The sequence below is a fragment of the Mustela nivalis genome (assembly GCF_964662115.1).
Source record: "Mustela nivalis genome assembly, chromosome: 10".
NCBI classification, from domain to species: domain Eukaryota; kingdom Metazoa; phylum Chordata; class Mammalia; order Carnivora; family Mustelidae; genus Mustela; species Mustela nivalis.
The window spans coordinates 102,501,437-102,525,462 of NC_139029.1; the positions used below are offsets into that span (position 1 = coordinate 102,501,437).

General features: G+C 37.5%; 1 protein-coding gene across 2 annotated transcripts in view; it reads right to left on the reverse strand.

Annotated features, from left to right (window-relative positions):
- Positions 1–24,026, reverse strand: part of LRIG2 (leucine rich repeats and immunoglobulin like domains 2) — a 67,948-nt gene that overhangs the window by 18,718 nt on the left and 25,204 nt on the right. For both annotated transcript variants that reach the window (XM_082685042.1, XM_082685043.1), the window contains exons 2-12: positions 15,248–15,313; positions 13,569–13,643; positions 13,270–13,404; positions 12,600–12,743; positions 12,344–12,487; positions 11,341–11,484; positions 10,992–11,135; positions 8,183–8,263; positions 7,389–7,460; positions 7,185–7,253; positions 2,153–2,316 (exon numbers count right to left, since the gene is read on the reverse strand). In XM_082685042.1, the coding sequence (XP_082541168.1) occupies positions 2,153–2,316; positions 7,185–7,253; positions 7,389–7,460; positions 8,183–8,263; positions 10,992–11,135; positions 11,341–11,484; positions 12,344–12,487; positions 12,600–12,743; positions 13,270–13,404; positions 13,569–13,643; positions 15,248–15,313 (1,238 nt within the window). The remainder of the gene's footprint in view (positions 1–2,152; positions 2,317–7,184; positions 7,254–7,388; positions 7,461–8,182; positions 8,264–10,991; positions 11,136–11,340; positions 11,485–12,343; positions 12,488–12,599; positions 12,744–13,269; positions 13,405–13,568; positions 13,644–15,247; positions 15,314–24,026) is intronic.

Sequence of the window (24,026 nt, forward strand, 5' to 3'; positions counted from 1 at the left end):
TAATAATGAAGCAGCAGAAAGTGAAATGAAAAAAACAATCTCATTCACAATTAAACCAAAACCAATAAAATGTCTAGGAATAAATTTAACCAAAGAGGTGAAAGCCCTGTACTCTAAAACTATAGAACACCGATGAAAGAAGTTAAAGATGATGCAAAGAAATGGAAAGACATTCCACATTCGTGGATTAGAAGAGCAATACTGTTAAAACATTTGCCCTACCCTAAGCAAACTACACATTAAATGCAATCCGAATCAAAATATCACCAGCATTCTCAAAGAACTAGAACAATCCTAAAATTTGTATGGAACCACAAAAGACCTTGAGTAGGCAAAGCCATCTTGACACAGAAAAACATAAATGGAGATACCACAATTCCAGATTGCAAGTTATACTACAAAGTGACAGTAGTTAATATGGCATAAAAACAGACACACAGATCAACGGAATAGAACAGAAAACCCCAAAATAAGCCCACAACTATATGGTCAATTCATTGTTAACGAAGAGGAATGAATATACAATGGGAAAAAGTTGCTTCAACAAATGGTGCTGGGAATACTGGTCAGCTACATGTGAAAGAATGAAACTGGACCACTTTCTTTCACCATACACAAAGATCAACTCAGAATGGATTAAATACCTAAATGTTAGACCTGAAACCATAAAAGTCCTAGAAGAGAGCATAGGCAGCAACTTCTCTGACCTAAGCAATAGGCAACATTTTCCTAGATTTGTTTCTAGAGAAACAAAAGCAAAAATAAACTACTGGGACTACAACAATACACCAGGGGCACCTGGGTGACTCAGTCTGTTAAGCATTTGCCTTCAGCTCAGTCATGACCTCAGCGCCCTGGGATCAAGTCCTGCATCAGGCTCCTTGCTCCATGGGAAGCCTGCTTCTCCCTCTCCCTCTGCCTGCCACTCCCTCTGCTTGTGTGCGTGTTCTCGTTCTCAAATAAATAAATAAAATAAAATCTAAACAAAAAGAAATTCTGCACAGCAAAGGAAACAACCAACAAAACTAAAAGGCAACCTACTGAATAGGAGAAGATGTTTGCAAATGACATATCCAATAAAGGGTTAATATCCAAAGTATATAAGAACTGATACAACACAATACCCCAAACCAAATAATCCAATTTAAAAATGGGCAGGGGTACCTGAGTGGCACAGTCAGTTGAGCATCTGACTTGGTTTCGGCTCAAGCCATGATCTGAGGGTCATGAAATCGAGCCCCACATTGGGCTGCACACTCAGTGCAGAGACTACTTGAGATTCTCTCTCCCTCTGCCTCTCCCACTCATGCACTCTCTCTAAAGCAAATAAATAAATCCTTAAAAAAAAAAATAGGCAGAAGACACGAACAGACATTTCTCCAAAAAGACAGACAGATGGCCACAGACACATGAAAAGATGCTCAAGAGCACTCATCATCAGGGAAATGCAAATCATAACCACAATGAGATATCACCCCTACATGTGTCAGAATGGCTAAAATCAAAAACACAGTAAACAACAAGTGTTGGAAAGGATGTGGACAAAAGGGAACCCTCCTACATTGTTGGTGGGAATGCAAACTGATGTAGCCACTACAGAAAAAAACAGTATGGAGGTTCCTCAAAAAATTAAAAATAGAACTACCCTACAACCCAGGAGCCACACTACCCAAAGGATACAAAAACATGAACTGAAAGAGATACATGGACCCTTGTGTTTTTTATTTATAGATTTATAGGTGAATGGATAAAGATGTGGTATATACATACAATGGAATATTAGCCATAAAAAAGAAAAAGTTACTATCTGCAGTGACATGAATGGAACTAGAGAGTATAACACTAAGTGAAATAAGTCAGACAGCAAAAGACAAGTATCACAAGATTTCACTGATATGCAGAATTTCAGAAACAAAATAAGCAAAGGGAAAAATAAAGAGAGACAAACCAAGAAATGACTCTTAGACATATAGAACAAACTGATGGTTACCAGGGGTGGGGGTGGTCAGAAGAGATGGAGATTAAAGAGTACACTTATCATGATGAAAAAAAAACAGTAATAATAAATAATAACAAATTAATAATAAAATAAAAAGCATGTTTCAAAAAAAGACAGCATGTAGTATAAAATATTTTAAAACAAAATACAAACCACAGACAAAGTCTTTCAGATCCACGTTCAGGATGCTCTGCCCTGCTAGCCACTCGGGGTGTGCACAGCTTACGTTCACAGAATGCTGGAAGTTATTATCAACCAGCCACTGAAGCAACCACTTCAAATGGCAGTCACAGAGTAAACTGCTTGTGTTCAGAATCCTGCAAAGTCAAGAAGAAAAGAAAGACGCTTTACTTTTCATTCTGTTTTCTTCACCATTAAAAGCTTACTGCACACCCATGCATTCTTCTCTCCAAAAAGTGCTCAACCTGAATCAAACCACAAGAACACAAATTCAGACGTTCAGCCTCAATTCCTCAAATACGTCACTGTCATCCAAGACATTAAGAAAAGGGGCAAAACAACAGTCAGAGACCTATTTTAGATTAAAGGAGACTAAAGGCTCATCACCAAATGCAGTGCATGATTCTAGACTGGAAGAAATATCTACAAGAAACATTTTTTGGCACTGGGGAAATGAGTATGGACTCCGTATCAGTTACTATTATTTTATCAAAGTTAATTTAATTGAATGAGGTAATAGTGCTGTGGCTTTATGTAAGAAAACACCATTGTTCTTGGGATATACATGCTGAGATATTTAGGGGTAAAGTGTCATGATGCCTGCAACTTACTATCAAATGGCTAAGCAAAGTAGTCGTGTGTGTGGAGAGGAAAGAGGGACAGAAAGAGATGGGAGAAGGAAAGAGAGATGGGAGGAGGAAGGGAGAGAAACATCACAAATTTAGCAAAATGTTAACAAGCAATAAATCTAGGTAAAGGGAATATGGATGTTAACTGTACCTTCCTTTCAGTTTTTAAGGTTTAAGATTTTTCCCAGAAAAGTCTGGGGGAAAGCTTACCATATACATTGCAGCACAGAGACATGTTTGTTGTGGAGAAGATATTTTCCAAAAGAAGATTCCACAATAATTCCACAAGGTTTATTTTCAAATTATTTCATTAAGACTGAAAACATTGGGACGCCTGGGTAGCTCAGCGGGTTAAGCCTCTGCCTTCAGCTCAGGTCATGATCCCAGGGTGCTGGGATCAAGTCCCACATCGGGCTCCCTGCTCAGCGGGGTGTCTGCTTCTCCCTCTGTCTGCTGCTCCCCCTGCTTGTGTTCTCCCTCTCTTTCTCTGATAAATAAATAAAATCTTAAAAAAAAAAAGACCGAAAACATTTCATCCCTGTGGCAATGTGTACTGCAACTTAAACTAGGAAACAGTGAAATTTTATTTGTTGTCTATGATAGGGCTATAAAACATAATCAGAAAAAGAAGATAGGTTTTCTCTTAATGACCCCATGAATGTCCCATCCACCTGGAAGTAGTGAGAGCAAATGATCTGGAGAAGATTGTGACTTGCTTTGTGTGTATCACCCAAACCCTCATTTAGTCAAAGTATCTAAGATGTGATTCGAAGACGTTTCAATCAGTCTTCAATGGAATCTCAAAAGCCTTACTTGAGTAAGGGTTATTTTAATTAATCGGGCCAGAAGTTACCTTTTGCATTTCAGAATTCTTCATTATATTCATTCACTGACAGACAAACGTTTGAATCTCCTCTATGCAAGGGACTGCTCTAGGCCGTGTGGATGCAGGCCTCACGGAACTTACATATTCATCAGAGACAAGCAGTGAACACATAAAGGCAAAGCACAATGTCAGAAAGGTAGTGCTATCAAGAAAAACAAAGCCAGGCAAAAGTAAAGAGAGGGCAGCTACTGATTTAGATCAAGCAGTCAGGAAAAAATACTTTGAAGAGACAGCATTTAGGCAAAGACCTGAAAGAAGCAAGAGGGCAAATCCCACAAAGACCTGAGGTGAAAGTGTCGCATACATAGGAAACTGTATGCAAAGACCTTGAGGCAGACAGGCCCAGTGCTCCTGAGGAAAAGCAAGGCCACGGAGGCTAGAGCACAGTGAGGGAGGGGGCAGTGACAAGGACAAGGTCAGGGAGCTGGGTAGGGAAGAACAGGCCATGCAGGTGCTTTGCAAACTAAGAAAAGAATTTGAGGTATTTTCTCCCTATGTGTTGTACAGGAAGCCACTGGAAGGTTAAAAACAGAGGAGTGATGTGGTCTGATTTATGCTTTCTTGGGTATAAGCTGACTCATGAAACCTGGACTTACTCTTCTTCTGCTACTTACCTTGGGCAAAATACTTAATGTCTCTAAAATCTCAGTTTCTATTTCTGGAAAATGGGTTAGAGAATGTCTACCTCAAAAAAAATTTTAAATAAAGCATTTAGCACAATGTCTGTACACAGATGCTACTGAATTCACATTACTTCCCTTTAGTTATGTTTCTTTTACATCTTTCCACCCTCACTGCTAACCAACCTGCTCCCAAGGACCTCACAGAATAGTCCGCATTCCCCTAAAAAGTGTGAGGACAGATATACACCAATATATTAAGAGTGATTGTTTCAAGAATAGTAGGGATCTAGGGACTTACTCTCCTTGCTTTAACTATATGTTTTCTACTGTTTCTACCATGATTATGTAAGTTTAATGCAAAATATTTTTTAATTTACATACGACTTTCTCATCTCCCCCTAATATTTATGCAAAGCACTATGAAGGATACCAGAAAGCACAAGGTTACATTTTAATAAATCTTGATGTAACAGTATTGTAAATATGACTTAAAGTAAACCAAAAGCAACCAAAATTTCTCAGTAAAAAAGGTATGTTATAGTTTCCTCCATTAGCAGTTTGTTCAAACTAATTCTCCAATTACCAAATGACTAAGACTGAAACTACACTATCTGCTTTCAACAACTACCTAAATTACATTTTACACTTAGCTCTCATTAACAAGAGTTAAAACTTTATGGTGGCCCTCAGATTATCATGGACAAAAAATGGGTAATACTGAAATGCACTAAGGTGTGCCCTTAAAAGTTAAACTGAGGGTTGCTGGAGGGGAGGGGGATGGGGGATGAGCATTAAGGACAACACATAATATAATGAATAATAGGTATAAGACTGATGAATCACTGATCTCTACCTCTGAAACCAATAATACATTGTTATATGTTAATGAGTTGAATTTAAATTTTTTAAAAAAGAAAAAAAAAGTTAAGCCTAGGAAAAATAAATCAAAATATGCTGACCAGAAAAAAAAAAAAAAGCCACTTAAATGTCTGGCAGAAAATAACTAATAATGATTCCCATAACATTTTTATTTTATTAGTATTAGTTATTCAACTTTCAGTACGTGCCAGCCTCTGTACTTAGCACCTTCTCAAAACCTTCTAAAGTTTCCTAATGAACTTAGAGGGAAAAAAAATCCAAAGTCCTCATGACTCATTATGCCCTGGGTGGTCTGGTTCCTGATTAACTCTCTGACCTCACCTCCTACCCCCCTCTTCTTCCTTTTGCTCTCTTCCAGCTACACTGTTGTCTTTGCTGTTCTTCAAGCATAAAATGCAAGCTCCTACCTCAGGGCCTTTTCACTTGCTGTTTTCTGCCTGGAATGCTCTTCACCCAGTATTCAAGGCTTTGCCACTAAGGTACTGACTCAAATGTTATTATCTCCCCCCTTCGCCCCCCAAAAAGGCCTTCCTTTATTACTTTATCCAAAATCCTGGTCACTCTCCATACCTGTGACCCACCTTTACTTTCCTTCAGAACTCTTATTACCTGATGAGATACTATGTACCTACTGACCTATTCTTTGATTCCCTTACTAGAATTCATTGTAATATGCTATGAGGATAGAGATTTTGTCTTGTTCATTCTTGTGTTTTTAGCATCTAGGACAGTACCTTACATAGCAGATGACAATAAATATTTCTTGAATAAACAAATCATCTAATTTTATCCTCATATAAACTCTGAGGGAGATATGTACAACTTTCATTTTGAGAAGGGAAATTGAGTCTTAGGCTAAATTTTCCCAATGTCACACAGGTGTAAAGAATGAAGCAGAAATCTGAAATCAAGGGAGTTTGACTTCACACACTTCAGTGCATCTCAAACTACCTGTGATGAAGGACCAGTTTTATAAATTTCCAATCTGTTATAGATTAATACCATAATATTCAACAAAAGTGTCAGAGTAATGTCAAATTGTTTAAAAGTTTCTGAACACTATGAATTTCTATCCTTATCTCTTCATGAACCAGTTCTGGTCCACAGTCCTTCTTTTGAGTGGTTTTAAAGCAAGGCCACTGATTCTTAACACTGGCTCAACAGTCAAGTCACCAGAGTTTAAAATTAATAAAATTAATACCAGTGCCCAACTAACCACCCTCTCCACCCCCCAGGGGAAATCTCTAAATCAGTAAGAGCGATTTCTTAAAAATCATAAATGAAAAAGGGTATGAAGTAATATGTTTTTTTTTTTTTAAAGATTTTATTTATTCACCTGATAGAGATCACAAGCAGAAGGAGAGGCAGGCAGAGAGAGAGAGAGAGAGAGAGAGGGAAGCAGGCTCCCTGCTGAGCAGAGAGCCCGATGCGGGACTCGATCCCAGGACCCTGAGATCATGACCTGAGCCGAAGGCAGCGGCCCAATCCACTGAGCCATCCAGGCGCCCCATGTGTTTTTTTTATTACAACTATTTTGAATAGTGTTTGACCATTTTAGTAATTTGGCAAACAGATTAGAGACATTCCTTCTGACAATACTGAATGTGCTAAATTATCTCTAACAAATTACCTAATATCTTAACCGTAATCCACCCTAAGGTTCCCACCTAAGGATATTAGAACATAATCCAAAAATAAACAAGGGGAAGAAAAGGAACAGGAAGATATACCTAAAGCATAAGGAGCCATGCTAAGGTCTTTTTAACTAAAAGCACATGAAAACAGTTTGGTGCAATAAATTCTAGGTTTTTCGATCTTGGGTTATTTTAAAATTATATCCAGTCACTAAAATAACTGAATATTAACATCTTTTTTTCCTGCCTAAATTGTGTGTTTTTGGAAACACATGGGTCACATTCATCTCACTTTAAGAGCAAAAGTATGGATAATGATCTAATGATCGGTGACAAAAAAAACTTGTTACGTACAGTTCTTTCAAGCGAGTCTGAGAAAAAGCATTTTCTTGGATAGACATTATAGCATTGTTGTTCAAGTCTCTGAAATGAGAAATAAAACATTACCGGTCACCATTTCTACAATTAAATTATATAAACACTTTAAATGGTCATGAGAACCTCTGCTAATAGCAAAGATTATTTATATACTGAGGAAAATGGATGCAAAATACTTACAGATGCTCAAGGGATTCAAGACCAATGAATGCTTTCTTTGTAATTGACTTAATTTGATTTCCTTGTAAGATTCTGAAATACAAACAGACCTTTCTAGTAAAGTTCTCCACTAAGCAAAATTTAATTCATTAAATCAAACATTTACCTATAAAAAGTGAAAATAAGCTTAACATGCATTTTTAAGAAAGTTGTGAACCTTTATCACCAACTATTGCAAAGCACAGAACGAAGGCCTCTATTAAGAGGTTGGAGCTCAACGAGGTGCTGTGAAAAGCGGTGAGGACCAGTGATGCCCTACTAAATTTCATGTGAGAAACTGGATTAGAGTCCCAATCTCTCCCTTCTTGGCAAAAGATCAGGTCAAAGAAATTCAGACCAAGTGTGAAGCTTTGGAGAAATTCTCAGGAGAAAAGATCTAAAATCTTACTTGAGAGAATTCCTCTCTTTCTAGATAAATTACCCATAAATTTCATATGATTAAAAGAATACTGCTTCAACTCTGGTTTCTCAGTGCATTTCTTTTATGTGACTCGTTAAGTCTACTTCTATGAATAACCTCTTTAAGTGCCCACTGACAGCTTTTCTCAATAGAAATGTCCCAACACTAACTAAATAAATAAAACTTAAAGCCACCAATAAACAAAAAACTTAGTAAACAAAAAGGTTCTTCCTTTAGTGGGTGAATCAAAAGGCTGACTTTCCAGCCATAGCAAAAAGACATAACGCAATCACACATACAATTGGTTCTTGAAAATACACCTTTATAGGCATACATAAATATTATAAATACATACAATTTAGTGAGACTTGTGAGTCCAGCAAAAGCTTCACTAGCATCTTCTATGGCCCAAGAAATTTCATTGTTCCTTAAGTTTCTAAAAAAATATCAAAGACAGGTTATGTTAGTTCACATGGCCATGACAACGCTGGGCATCATCCTGGCACGGCAATAATAATTTTCATCCTTATTTTAACAGTTATTTATGAAGATGACTCGACTCTTTTTTTAGAGAATATCTGCAATAAGCATATAAGAACAGATTCTCATAAGCAAAGGGTTAAGCTGGCCTTGATAAATAAATAAAGCAACCTGCTAAGAGAATTAACCTTACTATCTAATAGCCCCTAATTTTGTTAGCATATTAAAATTATAGTCAGGGTCCTGCAAAAAGCAGGATTTCAAGACGCAGGGGATATGGCTTACAAATGTGATTTTAGACTAATGGGATTTCTGGGTGACCCAAGTCTTCCCGTGGGCTCTTAAACCTAAAATGGCTAACAAAGAACAATGTCAGTATAAAGCTTCACAGCTTGACAGCAATTAAACATGCCCCCCTGGGAAGCAAGACTGATACACCCTTGCACTAGAGTGATCACTCTATTACTTTTAAAAGGAAAAGTATGGATCTTTTAAAATCCACTGCTGCATTCTCAGAGGAAATGCAACTGCATCATGCGGTGTCCTGCTGGAAGAAGTATCAGTTAAAGATTTTTTTTTTTAAGATTTTATTTATTTATTTGACAGAAACGACAAGTAGGCAGAGAGACAGGCAGAGAAAGAGAGGAGGAAGCAGGCTCCCGGCGGAGCAGAGAGCCCGATGCATGGCTCGATCCCAGGACCCTGAGACCATGACCCAAGCCGAAAGCAGAGGCTTAACCCACTGAGCCACCCAGGCGCCCCTCAGTTAAAGATATTTAATCACTGTTGCTTCCTTAAGTCATCTCATAATAAAATACAAAGCTCTTTTCTTCATAATACACTTTTAGGTTATGTAACAGTACGGCGATATAAGATCACTCTTCCCCTTTAGCTCAATCTTTATTTGAAGTGAAAGCTAACAGGTTCATTTTATTTTACTAAGGAATAAACATTGAAACAACTCAACCTTCCAGGACTTTCCCCCACCTCCAGAGTACAGCATAAATAGAACTCACTGACCAAAGGGAGTAAGAAGTATACACTCTGGCAGGAATACTGGCCTCAAGCAAGATTTTCTGATCTTATCCTAATTATGCCTTAACCTTCTTTGTGGCATTAAACCATGACTTATTTCTGCAATTACTTTCTTAAACTTTAATACTAAAAGTAATAATCAGCTGAAAGAAACTGCTTGCCATTCTTTGAATTGCCAAAAGGCTGCAGTTACATCTGAGAGAAGCTCCTGGGTTTGAACTATTCTAGGCTCACCTCTAATAATGTAGATAAAAGAAAAAAAAAATCACTTTAAATATTTCAAGGCCAAATCTGAAGGAAGACTGCCTCATTAAGTTAAAAAAAAAAATCAAACAAACTTGTACAGGTAAACACACCTTCACAAAATTATCATGCTTTCTTTCTCACTGATGCCTAGGTCCCAAAGTTGAGAGATTGCCTCTTTTCAGACCAGAAAGTCCCCTATTCAGAAACTGTAAGAATCTACAAATTCTACTAATTAGCCTTTTTCTCTTATTCTCCTCTATGTTTAAAATCACTGTATTTCGTTTAAAATACCTCTTTGTTCAATTACATTTCATAACAAGGGTAAAACATCCAGCTTACAGAACCCCAGAATTTTAGAGTTGAAACTGCCTATAGCAATCATTTATTCCTGTCTCCATCCTCTGCTGAAGACATATGCAAAATGACACCTAGGGAAGGCTAAGTGATTCTGTTCATCTGACAGTATGGTAAGAAGTACCCGAACTTTAGTGTCAAACAGACCTGGGTTCTACTTCTGGTTCAAACGTTTATGAGATGTGTGACTTTATGCTGAATGTGCCCAGTTTTGTCTGATCTCTGAAACTAAGCTGGGTCTGGCCTGGTTAGTACTTGGATGAAAGACCAGCTGGGAATACAAATTGTGTTATTTTAAACCATCATTTTAATCTCTCTGAACCTCAGCCTCCTGATATGGAAAAGAACTGTAATATCCTAGTATTCTGAAAGCACCTAGCACATATCAGATCACTAATAAATGTTAAGTTTTTTCTGTTCAAAGTCATGCAGCAAATTAGCAACAATGAACAGCGCTCCTGCCAGAGCTCCTCCCACTACGCACCCTTATCCTGCTGAATGAATGTTTTCTGGTAGTAGTTCAAGGTCAGAGGAACAAAAAAATGTGCATTCTTGATTCTCTGTCTGTCTTGATTAGCAGACTGTGTTTTATTCCACAGTAACTGGCACAATAAGAGATGTCTTGTTGTTCAGTTGGTTAAATTCAGAATTAAAGCACAAACTCAACTGGCTAAAGATAAATAAGATTTATGTATGGGGACAGACACAATTAACAATGTCTTGTCCCAAGGTGTAAAATAGAAGAACTACAAAATATTAACATAAACATAAACATGTAGCTTGATTAGCTGTTTTATTTTGCTTTACTATTTTTTTTAAATTGTATTTATTTATTTGAGAGAGAGAAAGAGCACAAGCAAGGGGAGGGACACAGGGACAAGCAGATTCCCCAATGTTCAGGGAGCCCAATTCAGGGCCCAATCCCAGGACCATGAGATCATGACCAGCACCAAAGTTAGACACTTAACCAACTGAGCACCCAGGCATCCCTATTTACTATTTTTAAAAAATTAGCAAAAAAAAAAAAAAAAAAGGACAGATGTACTTACAGTGTCTGAAGATTGGAAAGAAATCGAAATACACCATCAGCAATGTGAGTGACTCTGTTGTCCCCTAAATTCAGTCTCTCCAGTAAGCTCAGACCCACAAAGGCAGATTCATCCAGGCGGGTCAACTGGTTATAGGACAAATCACTAAGAACAGGAAACATGAAAGATAAGGAATTAGTTGTATTTTAATTCAACTTTCCTATTCTCATTCTATTTATGTGATAAATTTAGAGTTTTCAACAAACTTCTAACAAAGAGGGATGTTAGATCTCATTACTGGCCATGAGAGTGATTTATTCCAACGTACTCTAGTCTCACAGCCTCCACTGAAATGCCATCCAACACTCACAGTTCAGATAGTCTTTGGCAGAACTCCCACGCGTCAGGGCTGATTCTTTCAACAGCATTCTGGCTGACATAGAGCTGTTGTAACATTCGCAAGCCATACAACCATCCCTTGTTCACTTCTGTAAGGTTATTATGCTCTAGCTCTCTGCAGAATTAGAGAAAAAAAGGAGAAAATACGTTTCAAAACAAGGCACTGCAATGAGAAGATTCCAAAACCCTCCATTAGGTCTTGCTCAAAGAGGCATATACTTTTTGCTCAATTCAAGTGAGCCAATAAATTCTATTCAAGAAATACTAATATTTTACTTACAATATACTGCTAAAAGGTAGTAAAACCATCTAAAACATCAGATCTAGGGGCGCCTGGGTGGCTCAGTGGGTTAAAGCCTCTGCCTTTCGCTCAGGTCATGATCTCAGGGTCCTGGGATCAAGGCCCACATTGGGCTCTCTGCTCAGCAGGGAGCCAGCTTCCCACTCTCTCTGCCTGCCTCTCTGCCTACTTGTGATCTCTGTCTGTCAAGTAAATAAATAAAATCTTAAAAAAAAATCAGATCTATAAAATCAACACACTAAGAACTTTGATACACCTGTTCGAGGTAAATCCTGATCATTTTCATTAGTTCCAAACATTAAGAAAAATATAAGCTTTCTAGACAAATTTTTTTTTTAAAGTAGGCTCCATGCCCAGCCTGAATCCCAACATGGGGCTTGAACTTACAACCCTGAGATCAAGACCTGCACTGAAATCAAGAGCAGGACACTTACCTGACTGAGCCACCCAGGTGCCCCTAGATGAAATGTTTTTAAGAATGATGAAAAAAACACTAAATAACAATATCAATAACAAAGCTTAAAGAGCTTTGTATACAATTATTTCGCATCAGAGTAGGGAGAAAGAACTAGTGAACTTGGGTATAATTAAATCAACTATCCTAGCCATTTTGTACTAATGGCACTGGCAGACCCCTTTCGAACAATATTCTATTCTAGTTCATAGTACTTACAATTCTTCCATGTTATCCAAGCCAAAAAATGCTCCATCCTTAAGTTTGCTAATACCATTCCGCTGCATCTTCAAAGATCTTAAGGAGTCAAGCCCTTGGAATGTCAGACCTTCCACCACTTTAATTCTGTTTCTTTTAAGTTCCCTTTAACAAAAATGGTTTTACAGTCTGAAATTTGCCGATTTGTTCTAACAATAATTAAAATAATTTAAAAGAAAAAACAATCTTTTTAAAATCCATCTATTTAGTTACTCACAAGAACTGGAGGTGAGGTAGCTTGAAAATCTTAGGTGGAATCATGCTGATTCTGTTCCTGTTTAACTTTACCACTAGTAGGGAACTGGATAAATTATCAAAGCAACCAGCCTCCAAGATGGTTATCCTATTATTACTCAAATTTCTAAAATGAACAAGGTAACAAAAAAATTTAGTGAAACATTCTACCACTTGACAGCTACCCAAAGTCTATGAGTGAGCCCCCTGCTCTACCACTTAGCAACTACACCCAACTTTACGGATCATTTAACTGCTTTGTTTCTTCAACTACAAAATAAGGATAATACCAACTTCATTTAGTACGTTCATCTAGCACATTCATACAGTAAATATGGATATGATTGGTAAACTGTAAAACACTAGCACACGTTGATTATCATTATATAGGATAAGCCACTGTTTAACAAACCAATCTTATTTACCTTTTACAAAACTGTTAGTAAAACACACCCAGAATTAAACCTCAAAAATAACCCTGGATACTTAATATTTTCTGACAACAGGAGAGAAAAAACAACCCAAAAAACTGACTCCAGATTTGTTTTTCATAAGCATATCAATATCACAATAATAACAGACATTTCTGAGAAGATAAGTATCAATAAATAACAAACATGAACTTTAAAATAAATCTAGATTAAACTACTTACAGGTATTTAAGCTGCATTCGAGGAAATGAAGAGGTCTTGATTTCTGATATTATATTTGAACTGAGATCTAAATTCTCAAGAGCAGGGTAAAACTGAAACACTTCTGCATTTATTTCTGGGATTATATTATGGACTCTATAAAAAAAAAAAAAGACTGTAATGAAGCTATTGCCAGAGACCTACCCCAGGCCATGAGGATGTTAGATAGTTAGGCTCAACAATAAGGGTACCGAAAACAAAAATTTTTTTTAAAACTGTACTATTCATAATTTAAAAGATCTGAAATCTGATTTACTTACAGTGAGAGCAGAGTAATATTAGAGGTTGGTTCTCCAAAATATGGGATTTCTGTTAGCTCATTATAATTCATTTTCCTAGGAAAAGGGGAAAAACAAGATTTCAAACTTTAGAGGGGGAAATGTTGCCTCTTGAGTTCTGGTTTCTGGACAATAATTATTTTTTAGGATCAGTGCCAAATTTGAAAAAGGCAGATGACTCAGAATGAATCAGACTAAATGCATTATACTGAGAAATTGAAGATTTTAATAAGAAATGTTTTTTCATGATGTAGATTTATGATTGACGTCACTATTTTGCACATCAAGTATTTTTAATCCCAGCAAGGTTCTTGAAGTTACTTTTCTGACAGCTAATACCAATCCTTCTTAAAGAATTAACCTACCCATATCTCTTTATACATTTATAGTAAATAAGATTAAGAAATTATAAATTAAGTAAATTTTTAAAACATACACACATTTTTTAAGTTACTCAAAGTTAGAGAGGGTTGCGTGAGTCCACAAATGAATCTGCCCGAGAGATGGAGCCTATGATTAATTTTACAGATGACATGACATGTCACCATCTGATCTTAGCAGCTCTTTAAACATAATGTCTCCAATGTTTTACTAGCAAATCCAACATAATCACATTTCATTAACCTGGTTTTCAATCACTGAACAACCTCAATTACCTAGACTACAGAAAAGAAACCAGAAGTAAAAGTCCTCCAAGAAACCAGCCGAAGTTACAAAGTCCATGTCCTAAAGCTCATGAATTTCCCACTGAAGCATTTTTCAGGACTTTCTTCAGTGCCTAGTCTTTAAGCCAAATAAGCTTGTCAATTGTTTATTCAGTGCAAAGCAGATCAAAACCAGTCAATTTGGAGCAGAGACAGAGGGAATTCAAGGACAATGAGAGCATGAAGAAGTTAACTCCATCAGCAAGAAATCAAAAAAGAAAAATAAGTCCAAAGGTTTTGCATTTTAGCATAGAGGCAAAAGGGCTCAATACTTGTGCCTCTGGAAACATCACAATGCAATAACTGATATTAATAGTATTTTAGAAAATTTCCTCCAAAAAATACATAATAATACATCTCAGTATTAAAGGAAAAACTTTAGTGAAGTGGAAAATTGAATTATATTAACTACCACACTACAGACAATACAAAACACTCAAAAATATTTCAGGTAACTCATTTTTTTTAAGCAGGTTCCATGCTGGGGCTAGATAATGATAATTACCTGAGATCAAAAGTCAAGACGCTTAACTAACTTGAGCCACCCAGGCACCCCCACGTAACTCTACTTTAGATATGATGCTTGTATCTCAAGACAAGTCAAGACATGAAAAAGTTTAAACAACAGAGAATTTCACTGACTGAAACCAGCAAGAAACATGCAAAATATATTTATTCTGAAAAGGGGGGAGGGGGATCTTACATTTTGGCCCCAAGAAAGTAGATAGAATAATATTTCTACACAGTTTGCAACTAATCACCAACCTAATAGTGCAACAACACCCAGAGAGCCTGTAATGGTAACAAAGCCAAAGACAAGTTTAGATTTAAAAATGTCTTTTAAATTTTTTCCGTCAATTTCGGACAGCATTTCTGATTGAACATCCTCAAATTCATAATGCATCAAATCCACCTCTAAGAGTTTAATTTAAATTCAAACAAATAAAAGTAACTTACACTTCTTGTAAGGTTTGAGATTCCAAACTGATGTTCCAGTCAGACAAGCGATTATGACTCAGATCCCTAATGGAGGACAAAAGATCATTCTTAGTTCAGTGTTGGAAAAGAGACTTAACGGAAAAAAAAAAAACTAAACTAAACTAAAACGTAATCTAAAAGCCCCATTGAATGTAAATTTGTGTAACACACACAAAAAGATGTTTATAAAGAATAAATATCTAGATTTCAAAACAGCTATTTTACTTTTTCTTCACTTTTATGAGGTCTTTTTAAAAAACTAACTGGGGAATACAGTCACATGTTTCAATAATCAAAAAGTGTAAAAGAAAATACAGTTAAGTCTCCCACCCTGTCACCAGCCATTATGATTTCCATCCCCAACAGCAACAAATGAAAATATACCATTTCTTGAGCAGCCTGCCAGATATTTTATGCACATACCAGCAAATTTTTACAAAAATGGTAGATTAATTTATGCATTAATTTGCCTTAGTCTTTTCACTTAACAATACATCTGATAGACCATTCCACAGCAATATTATAAGGTTCTTTCATCTTTTTTGTGATTATCTTCTACTTTTATTGTAATGAACTACACTTTACATATTTTTGAAAGAAAATACACTTTTTAAAGTAACATGTTATATAATTTTTCAAGTATTGTATGTACTTTAAAGTATTTACACATTATAAAATAATATTGTAATATACTGCATTATACTTTAGCAGTAGATAAAAGAAGATTGATTTTGCAAGTCAAGATAATGAGCTTCTATATCAGAACTAAAGTTGACCATATCCTTAATAGAGATACAGTCTTCCTAAAAAAAGCAATCCAGCTTCGGGGAAGAAAAATCCATCTCCAAAATTATGTTAATGATGATGACTGGTGGTAGTGGTGGTGGCTAACATTCATTAAGCATCAGGCACTCCTCTATGTACTTTATACACACACGTTAACTACCTAAATCCACCCAACAACCTTGCAAGGCAAATACTTTCACAATCCCTGCTTGCCTAAGACAGAAACCGGCAGAGAGCAGTAATTTGTCATTCCAAGGTCATACAGCTAATAAGTGAGGAAGCCATACACTTGAAAATCCATCTCACTTTTGGCAAGTAAGTTTGTTAGATATAGCAGAGATTTCACTGAAATTAGTCAGAAGTCTAAATATTTAAATAGGCTTTAAAAATTCACCTTGATGCTTCCTGGCATCTTTACAAGGCTGAAGTGGAATCCAGCCCACACAAGCTGTCTGCCCAAGAGATGTATTATACATGACAATATGGCTAGCAATAGGGATACACCAGAGAAACATTACAGATCACTTTATCTCACTGTGCCATCACAGGCAGTTGACAGATGCACGCAGGTCTGAATGATGTCTCTATCACAGCAGAACAATTTGTTCTCAGCTAGATTCATGTCCGTCCATCTGTAAAATTTAGCCACTTTCATTTAGAAGCTTAATTTACACCGTAAGATAATTAGATGAAACCATCCCTCTTCCGCAACAGTTCTAACACCTTTATTCTAAGATACCTGGCACCAGATATCAGCTCAAGGACACTCATGACTAGGGGTATGTGCTGGGAAATGCTAGAGATAAAAATAGGAATTTACTCCACACAAAAATCTTATATTCAGATACTTTCATCCAACTCACAGTTGCTACTAAACAACACTGGATTTTATGCAAGTGGCATGTCAACTAAAGAAGAAATTCAGCTCTTCTAATTTAAGTTAGATAGTCCACATTCTGCTCCAAGGTGGCCGGTCTGGCAACTATGACCTATGTAGCAGGCTAGCACAGTATGATTTAATTCCGAATCTGATGCTTGCTAAAATTTATTTTTCCCCCTTTTACAGATTAAGAGCTTTCATTTTAATCGTAACAGTGCTTCTAATGCCTTCCCAAACCCTAATCTCTCTGGCAATGTAACTCTTGACTATACTCATTTCCTACAGTTCTCTCATGGATGTCAATGACCAGATAATCACTTTTTTTTTTCTTAAGATTTTATTTATTTATTTTACACACAGAAAGAGAGATCACAAGCAGGCAGAGAGATAGGCAGAGAGAGAGGGGAAAGCAGGCTCCCGCTAAGCAAAGAGCCCAATACAGGGCTCGATCCCAGGACCCCAAGACCATGACCTAAGCCAAAAGCAGAGGCTTAACCCTCGGAGCCACCGAGGCACGCCCCCCCCCCATTTTTTTTAAAGCAATAATCACTTTTAAAGAAAACTATTATCAAAGAAATCTAAAACAAGTTAACCCAACTGACACATGGTATAAGCTACTTTGTATTAAGTATCAGTGAAAACTGTCCAGTGTCTCTACTGGGGGGGAAGGAGTCATTTTCTCTCTTTCTTTGAAGAACTTCTAAAGGCTTTTTGATGGAACTCAAAGGATACCGGAAATACTTTGGAGCCTCTCTATAGGATAATGCTGTCTTAAGAATATATGCCTCAGATGCTGCAAGCCCAATCTCGTGCTGCTCACAAGGGGTGTCAACGTTAGAGATCAGACTGTCTGGGCTCACGAAAGATCAACAGGCTTTTGGCTAGAGATTTACTATACCCGTCCTCGGAAAAGGAAAAGAAAAAAAAAAAAAACATAAAAAGAAACAGCTAGTTCAAAGCCCACATTCCTATTTTATGGATGTACAAGGCCCAGGCTGCTACAAGATTACCAAGATTACCACGGTTTTCAACCATGCTCAGATGGTCTTTATTTGTGGGGGCTGTTCAACAGTGTTGCTGTGCAAGCCAACAGAAAGAAAGGCCAGACTCACAGGGTGTTCTTCACTTAGAAGAAAGCAACACTAACGATCCACACAACCTCCTGAACTTGTGTTACATGGCAGAAAGCCTAATCAATTCAGTAATTCCAGTTATGTACCAAAATAATGTAATTATGTTTAATTTTGTAAGGTACACAATGGTTCTATTTTGGTCTCAGTTTGTTTTTTGTTTTTTGTTTTTTAAAGATTTTATTTATTTGACAGTGAGAGAGGGGACACAAATAGAGGGTGTAGGAGAGAGAGAAGCAGGCTCCCTACAGAGCAAGGAGTCAAATGTGGGGCTCGATCCCAGGACCCTGGGATCATGACCTAAGCAGAAGGCAGACACTTAACAACTAAGCCACCCAGGCACCCATTGTCTATTTTTCAATAAAGTTTTGATTATGGATGGATTAAATAAAAAAAAAAGACTATATGCCTCAGAGGTCAGAACCCCATAATGAGGCTCTCTGGACCTTTCTGTGACAAATCTGCATTAGGTGGGATTTTAAAACACTAACAATAAACTAAAATACACTCCCAAAGAAGTACTACCATAGAAAGCAACCACAGTAGTTCCCCCACTCCCCATTATCCGCAGTTTGGCTTTCCATGGTTTCAGCTGCTCACAACTGTGCTCTGGAGCAGATAACTCTAACGGTAGCTCACAATGCCTACATCATTCATTTTACTTCATCTCATCACATGGGCATTTTATCATTCCACGTCATCACAAGAAGGGTGAGTTCAATAAGGTGTTTTGAGAGATCACTTTCATATAACTATTATAGTGTATAGTTAGAATTGTTATTATTGCTGTTAATGTTTTATACGGTGCCTAATTTATATATTAAACTTTATCATAGGAATATATAAGAAAAAACAGTATATAGGGTTCAGTGCTATCTACAGCTTCAGGTATCCGCTGAGAGTCTCAGAATGCATCTCCCGTGAATATGGGGGAAGGGAGACTACTACAGTATAAATCCGTATAGCTGTTTGAGTTATCAAAATTCCAGGTGTTGGGGCGCCTGGGTGGATCAGTCAGTTGTTTCTCCCTCTCCAACTTTCCCTGCTTGTGTTACCTTTCTCGCTGTTTCTCTGTCAAATAAATAAATAAAATCTTAAAAAAAAAAAAAAACAGGTGTCTAAAATTATATGGATTGATCTGATCATCAGGTATTCATGCAATTAAACACTTACTGAACCATGTGCCAGGCCCTGTGCTAAGTACTAGGGTTACAAACTATCAACTATAGTAAGCTTTTTGTCTTTTCTGAAAGCAGCATTTACAATACTTAGGTGGCATCACTGGAAAACTAAAGATAGACTGAACATCAACTCAACCATTCCCCTTCTTCCCTAGTAATGTATGCATTCTTTCATACCTAAATCTCCCTCTGGAATTTAATCACAACATGTGCATATGAGAGTGCACAGACACATCCTTGCTTTCCATAACCATGCTCTTCCTATTTCTTTTTTTTTTTTTTTAAGTACTTCAAGGGGCTCCTGGGTGGCTCAACTGATTAAGCATTTGCCTTCAGCTCAGGTTGTGATCTCGGGGTCCTAGGACTGAGCCCCGCATCAGGCTTCCTGCTCAGCAGGGAGCCTGCTTCTCCCTCTCCCATTGCTGCTGGGATCCCCTTCTTGTGCTCTCACATGCGCTAACAAACAAAATCTTTAAAAAATAAATAATAAAAAATAAAGTACTTCAAAAAGGCTCAAGTAGACTAAAATTGGAAGATTTCGATTATAAGATGTAAAACTCTTAAAGATTAAGAATTTGGAGGGGTGTCTGGATGGCTCAGTCGGTTCAATGGCTGCCCTCAGCTCAGGTCATGATCCCGGAGTTCTGGGATGGAGCTCCGCATCAGGCTCCTTGCTCAATGGGAAGCCTGCTTCTCCCTCTGCCTCTGTGGCTCTCCTGTTTGTGTTTTCGCTCTCTCTCTTTGTGTCTTCGCTCTTCCCTGCTTGCTGTCAAATAAATAAAATCTTTAAAAAAAAAGAAGTATTTGGATACTTAGTCTCTCGCCGTTCTTCCCAGGTGCAAATCATTAATTCCATTTAGTTTGCATAAGTTAATACAGGCTTGTCAGGGTTGGTTTTTGTTTTTAAGCAAAAGTCCTGAAATAGAGAACTGTCCTTCAAATATTTTCACCCTGAACATCCCTAAAATGTACTTAAAAACTTTAAGTAGGGGCACTTGGGTGGCTCAGTCGCTAGGCGTCTGCCTTCTGCTGCGGTCACAGTCCCAGGGTTCTGGTCTCAAGCCCCACATCGGGCTCCCTGCTCAGCAGGAAGCCTGTTTCTCCCTCTTCCACTCCCCCTGCTTGTATTCCCTCTCTCTGTGTGTGTCTGTCAGAAAAAAGAAAAGAAAAAAAAATCTAAAAAATAAATAAATAAATAAAATAACCTTAAAGCAATCTAATGCTTGATAAACAAAACCTAAAGAGTCTAGCTTTGTAATAGTCAATAATATTTGTTTTTTTCTTTCCTTTATTTCTAAACATCACTAATATCTGAATATTTATGGATATAATGCTTAGAAAGTAAAAATCTCAGAGAATGCCTTATCTCAATGTTGTAAACTCAGCTCCCACTCATGCTAATTTACAGGGATGTAGCTGTAATAAGTCATGAATTATTAAAGTTCCTGATATCATGTGGAGCCAGAGGTGCCATTAATGTAGTCGTTTAGTACCATCAGGGTGTAAATAATTCATAGAATGTACAGGGCAATCACAACACTCAGAGGAAGGGAATCAAAATCTGCAAGCTAATTGCAGAAAAGTCCTACAGCAACACAGATGCAGAGGTTTTCTTCTGCCCAGTCACAAGTGTGCACTTCTTGAGTCATCATCAATCTTTTTTGAGAATCTGCAGCACTAATAGACTCAACAATACTGAGAAGGGGGTCCCTTCTCAATAAAGTATTGTTGAAAAAGTTAAGAATACATCATATCCAACAGTTTAGGTATGTCGATGCTGTACGTATTTATCCAGCATAATTTGCCCTTTTGTTTTGCTTTTAGAGGAAGAGAGAGCACACATGCATGCAAGGTGGGGGGCCACAGAAGGTGAGAGAAATAATCTCCAGCACTGAGCATGGAGCCTGACGTGAGGCTTGATCCCACAATCAAGATCATGACCTGAGCCGAAATCAAGAGTTGGCCAGTTAACAGACTGAGCAACCCAGGCACCCAAGACAGAGATTTCTGTTCACAAAAGAAAGGTCAGGGGCCCCTGGGTGGCTCAGACAGCTAAGTGGCCAATTCTTGATTTCGATTCAGGTCATGATCTCAGCGTGGTGCGACAGAACCCCATACCAGTCTCCAGGCTCAGAGCAGGGTCTGCAGGAGAGTCTCTCTCTCTCTCTCCCTTTGCCCCTCCCCCTGCCCAAATGCCGGCAAGGCAGTCAGGCGCGCGCGCGCACACACACACACACACAGTTCTCTAATAAATAAATTTAAATAAATTTTAAAAATTTTTAAAAAGAAATAAATCCCTGTCTTATTAAAGTGTATCTAGCATAATTTACTTTTAAAAATAATACTCGGGATTATCATTACAATGAGTTGTAATACTGTAATTTTAAACAAGTTGATGACCTTGAGTACTCCTGAAATATACTAAAGACAAGGATCCCAAAACAACTCTTTTCTTCTTTTTTTAAAGATTTTATTTATTTATTTGTCAGAGAGAGAGAGAGAACAAGTGCACAAGCAGGCAGAGAAGCAGAGGTGGAGAGAGAAGCAGGCTCCCTGCCAAGCAAGGAGCCCAAACGGGCCTCCATCCCAGGACCCTGGGACCATGACCTAAGCCGAAGGCAACAGCTTAACTGACTGAGCCACCCAGACGTCCCCCAAAAGAACTCTTAAAATCCTGTCTTTTAGGTTTGATTTTCTTGTAGCACTACCAGCTTTACACCAAAAGCTATTCCTTCTTAGAACTGTCAGCAAAAATTTCACTACCTGAAATTTTTCTAATTTGTTGCTTTTTTTTTAAACATTTTATTTATTTGACAGAGATTACAAGTAGGTGGAGAGGCAGGCGGGGGGCGGGAGGAGCAGGCTCCCCGCTGAGCAGAGAGACTGATTCGAGGCTCGGTCTCAGGACCCTGGGATCATGACCTGAGCCGAAGGCAGAGGCTTTAACCCACTAAGCCACCCAGGCACCCCCTAATTTGTTGCTTCTAATCAACTGCCATAAGCTAGGAAACCCCAGTGCTTGAACTGTCTGAAGTAGGAGTAAATGAGATCTGAATAAGAGTCTGAGCAGCTACTTTATGAAGAAATGCTTTGACTAGAGATACTAGGTAAATTATCTTTAGGATAAATGAGATTTTATTATAGCATGAAGCATAGTGTGATTCCAAACTAAATCTTCTATCCTTCATTTACTCTATTTATTTGTAATACACCATACAACATTTTTTATACTCCAAAATGTTGGAGGTGGTAGGAAGATGGCAGCATTCATTTCAAGAATCAGAGGGAGGTTCTCTTTTCTTCCATTTTATTTCACTGGGTTCTTAAGGACTTAAACTACTGCTTCACTAGAAGGAATACAATGACAAAACAGGAAATACAAATTCTATAGTTATATATATTTTTTTAATTTAAATTCAATTAGCCAACATATAGTACATCATCAGTTTTTGAGGTAGTGCTCAATGTACAGTTACATTTAAGAATAGTTTCCACATGACCAGTTTTGGGGCCTTGGGCAAAGCATCCAATGTCTCTAATCTTCAGTCTCTTCTAACGTTAAATAAGAACACTATACTGATCTCCCTCAACTGCTCAGGAGATTAAAGAATATATACCAAATGCTTAGCATACAAATGAGTAGGTATATAATAAGTTATTACTGGACTGAAAGAGAATGATTGTCAAGCACTGTCACTTTTTCTGAGTATTTATCTATTATATATGCAGACACACAATCCACTTTCCAAGATAAAACCTTAATTAATTGGAACTACTCCCCTACATTAACTTAAAAGTAGTAAACTAAATATTGCTTGTGAGTTCCAATTTTTTAAGATTCCAAAACCAAGGCAATCCACCAAACATTTAGTCAAGTTATTGAAGTACATAACTATACCACAAGATCCGATAAACAACCTATACCAGTTGTACCTCTACACATAATTATGAAGAGATATCTACCAGGAATTTACTGGAATTGCAAAATCATAAAATAAAAAGAAATCTGTTTATTAAAATGGGATCACTTAAATAACTTAGGAAAGTTCCATACAATAGATATCTCTGCAGTCAGTAAAAAAGAATAACAAATTTAAGATTTTATTTATTTGAGAGAGAGAGAGAGCGAGCACAAGCAGTGGGCAGAACAGAGGGAAAGAGAAGCAGACTACCCACTGAGCAGGGAGCCCAAGGTGGGACTTGATCTGGGAATCCAGGATCATGACCCGAGCTGAAAGCAGTCGTTCAACTGACTGAGCTACTACCCAAGCACCCCAAAAATAACACATTTATTTACGTATGGTACATAGCTTCATGTGTGTGCAGGCACATGTGCATTTCAAAGAAAAGAAAAAAGATATATGTGTGTGTGTGTGTAGAACTTCAAGAAGTATACCCAAGAAACAGTTAATGGTGGGTTTTCCTTAGACGGAACAAAAGAACTGTTATTTTTGCACTTTATATGCTCCTGTACTGTTTTAATAGTTTACCATGGGAAAATATTATCTAAAAATAATAAACTCACATATAAGATCTATCTTCAACTAAGAATGTAACTAAAAAAGTTTTTTAAGATTTTATTTATTGGACAGAGAAAGAGATCACAAGTAGGCAGAGAGGAAGGCAGAGAGGGGGGGGAAGCAGGCTCCCCGCTGAGCAGAGAGCCCCATTTGGGGCTCAATCCCAGGACCCTGAGATCCAGACCTGAGCCGAAGGCAGAGGCTTAACCCACTGAGCCACCCTGGTGCCCTTAGAAAAGATTTTAATTCAATTAATTTTCT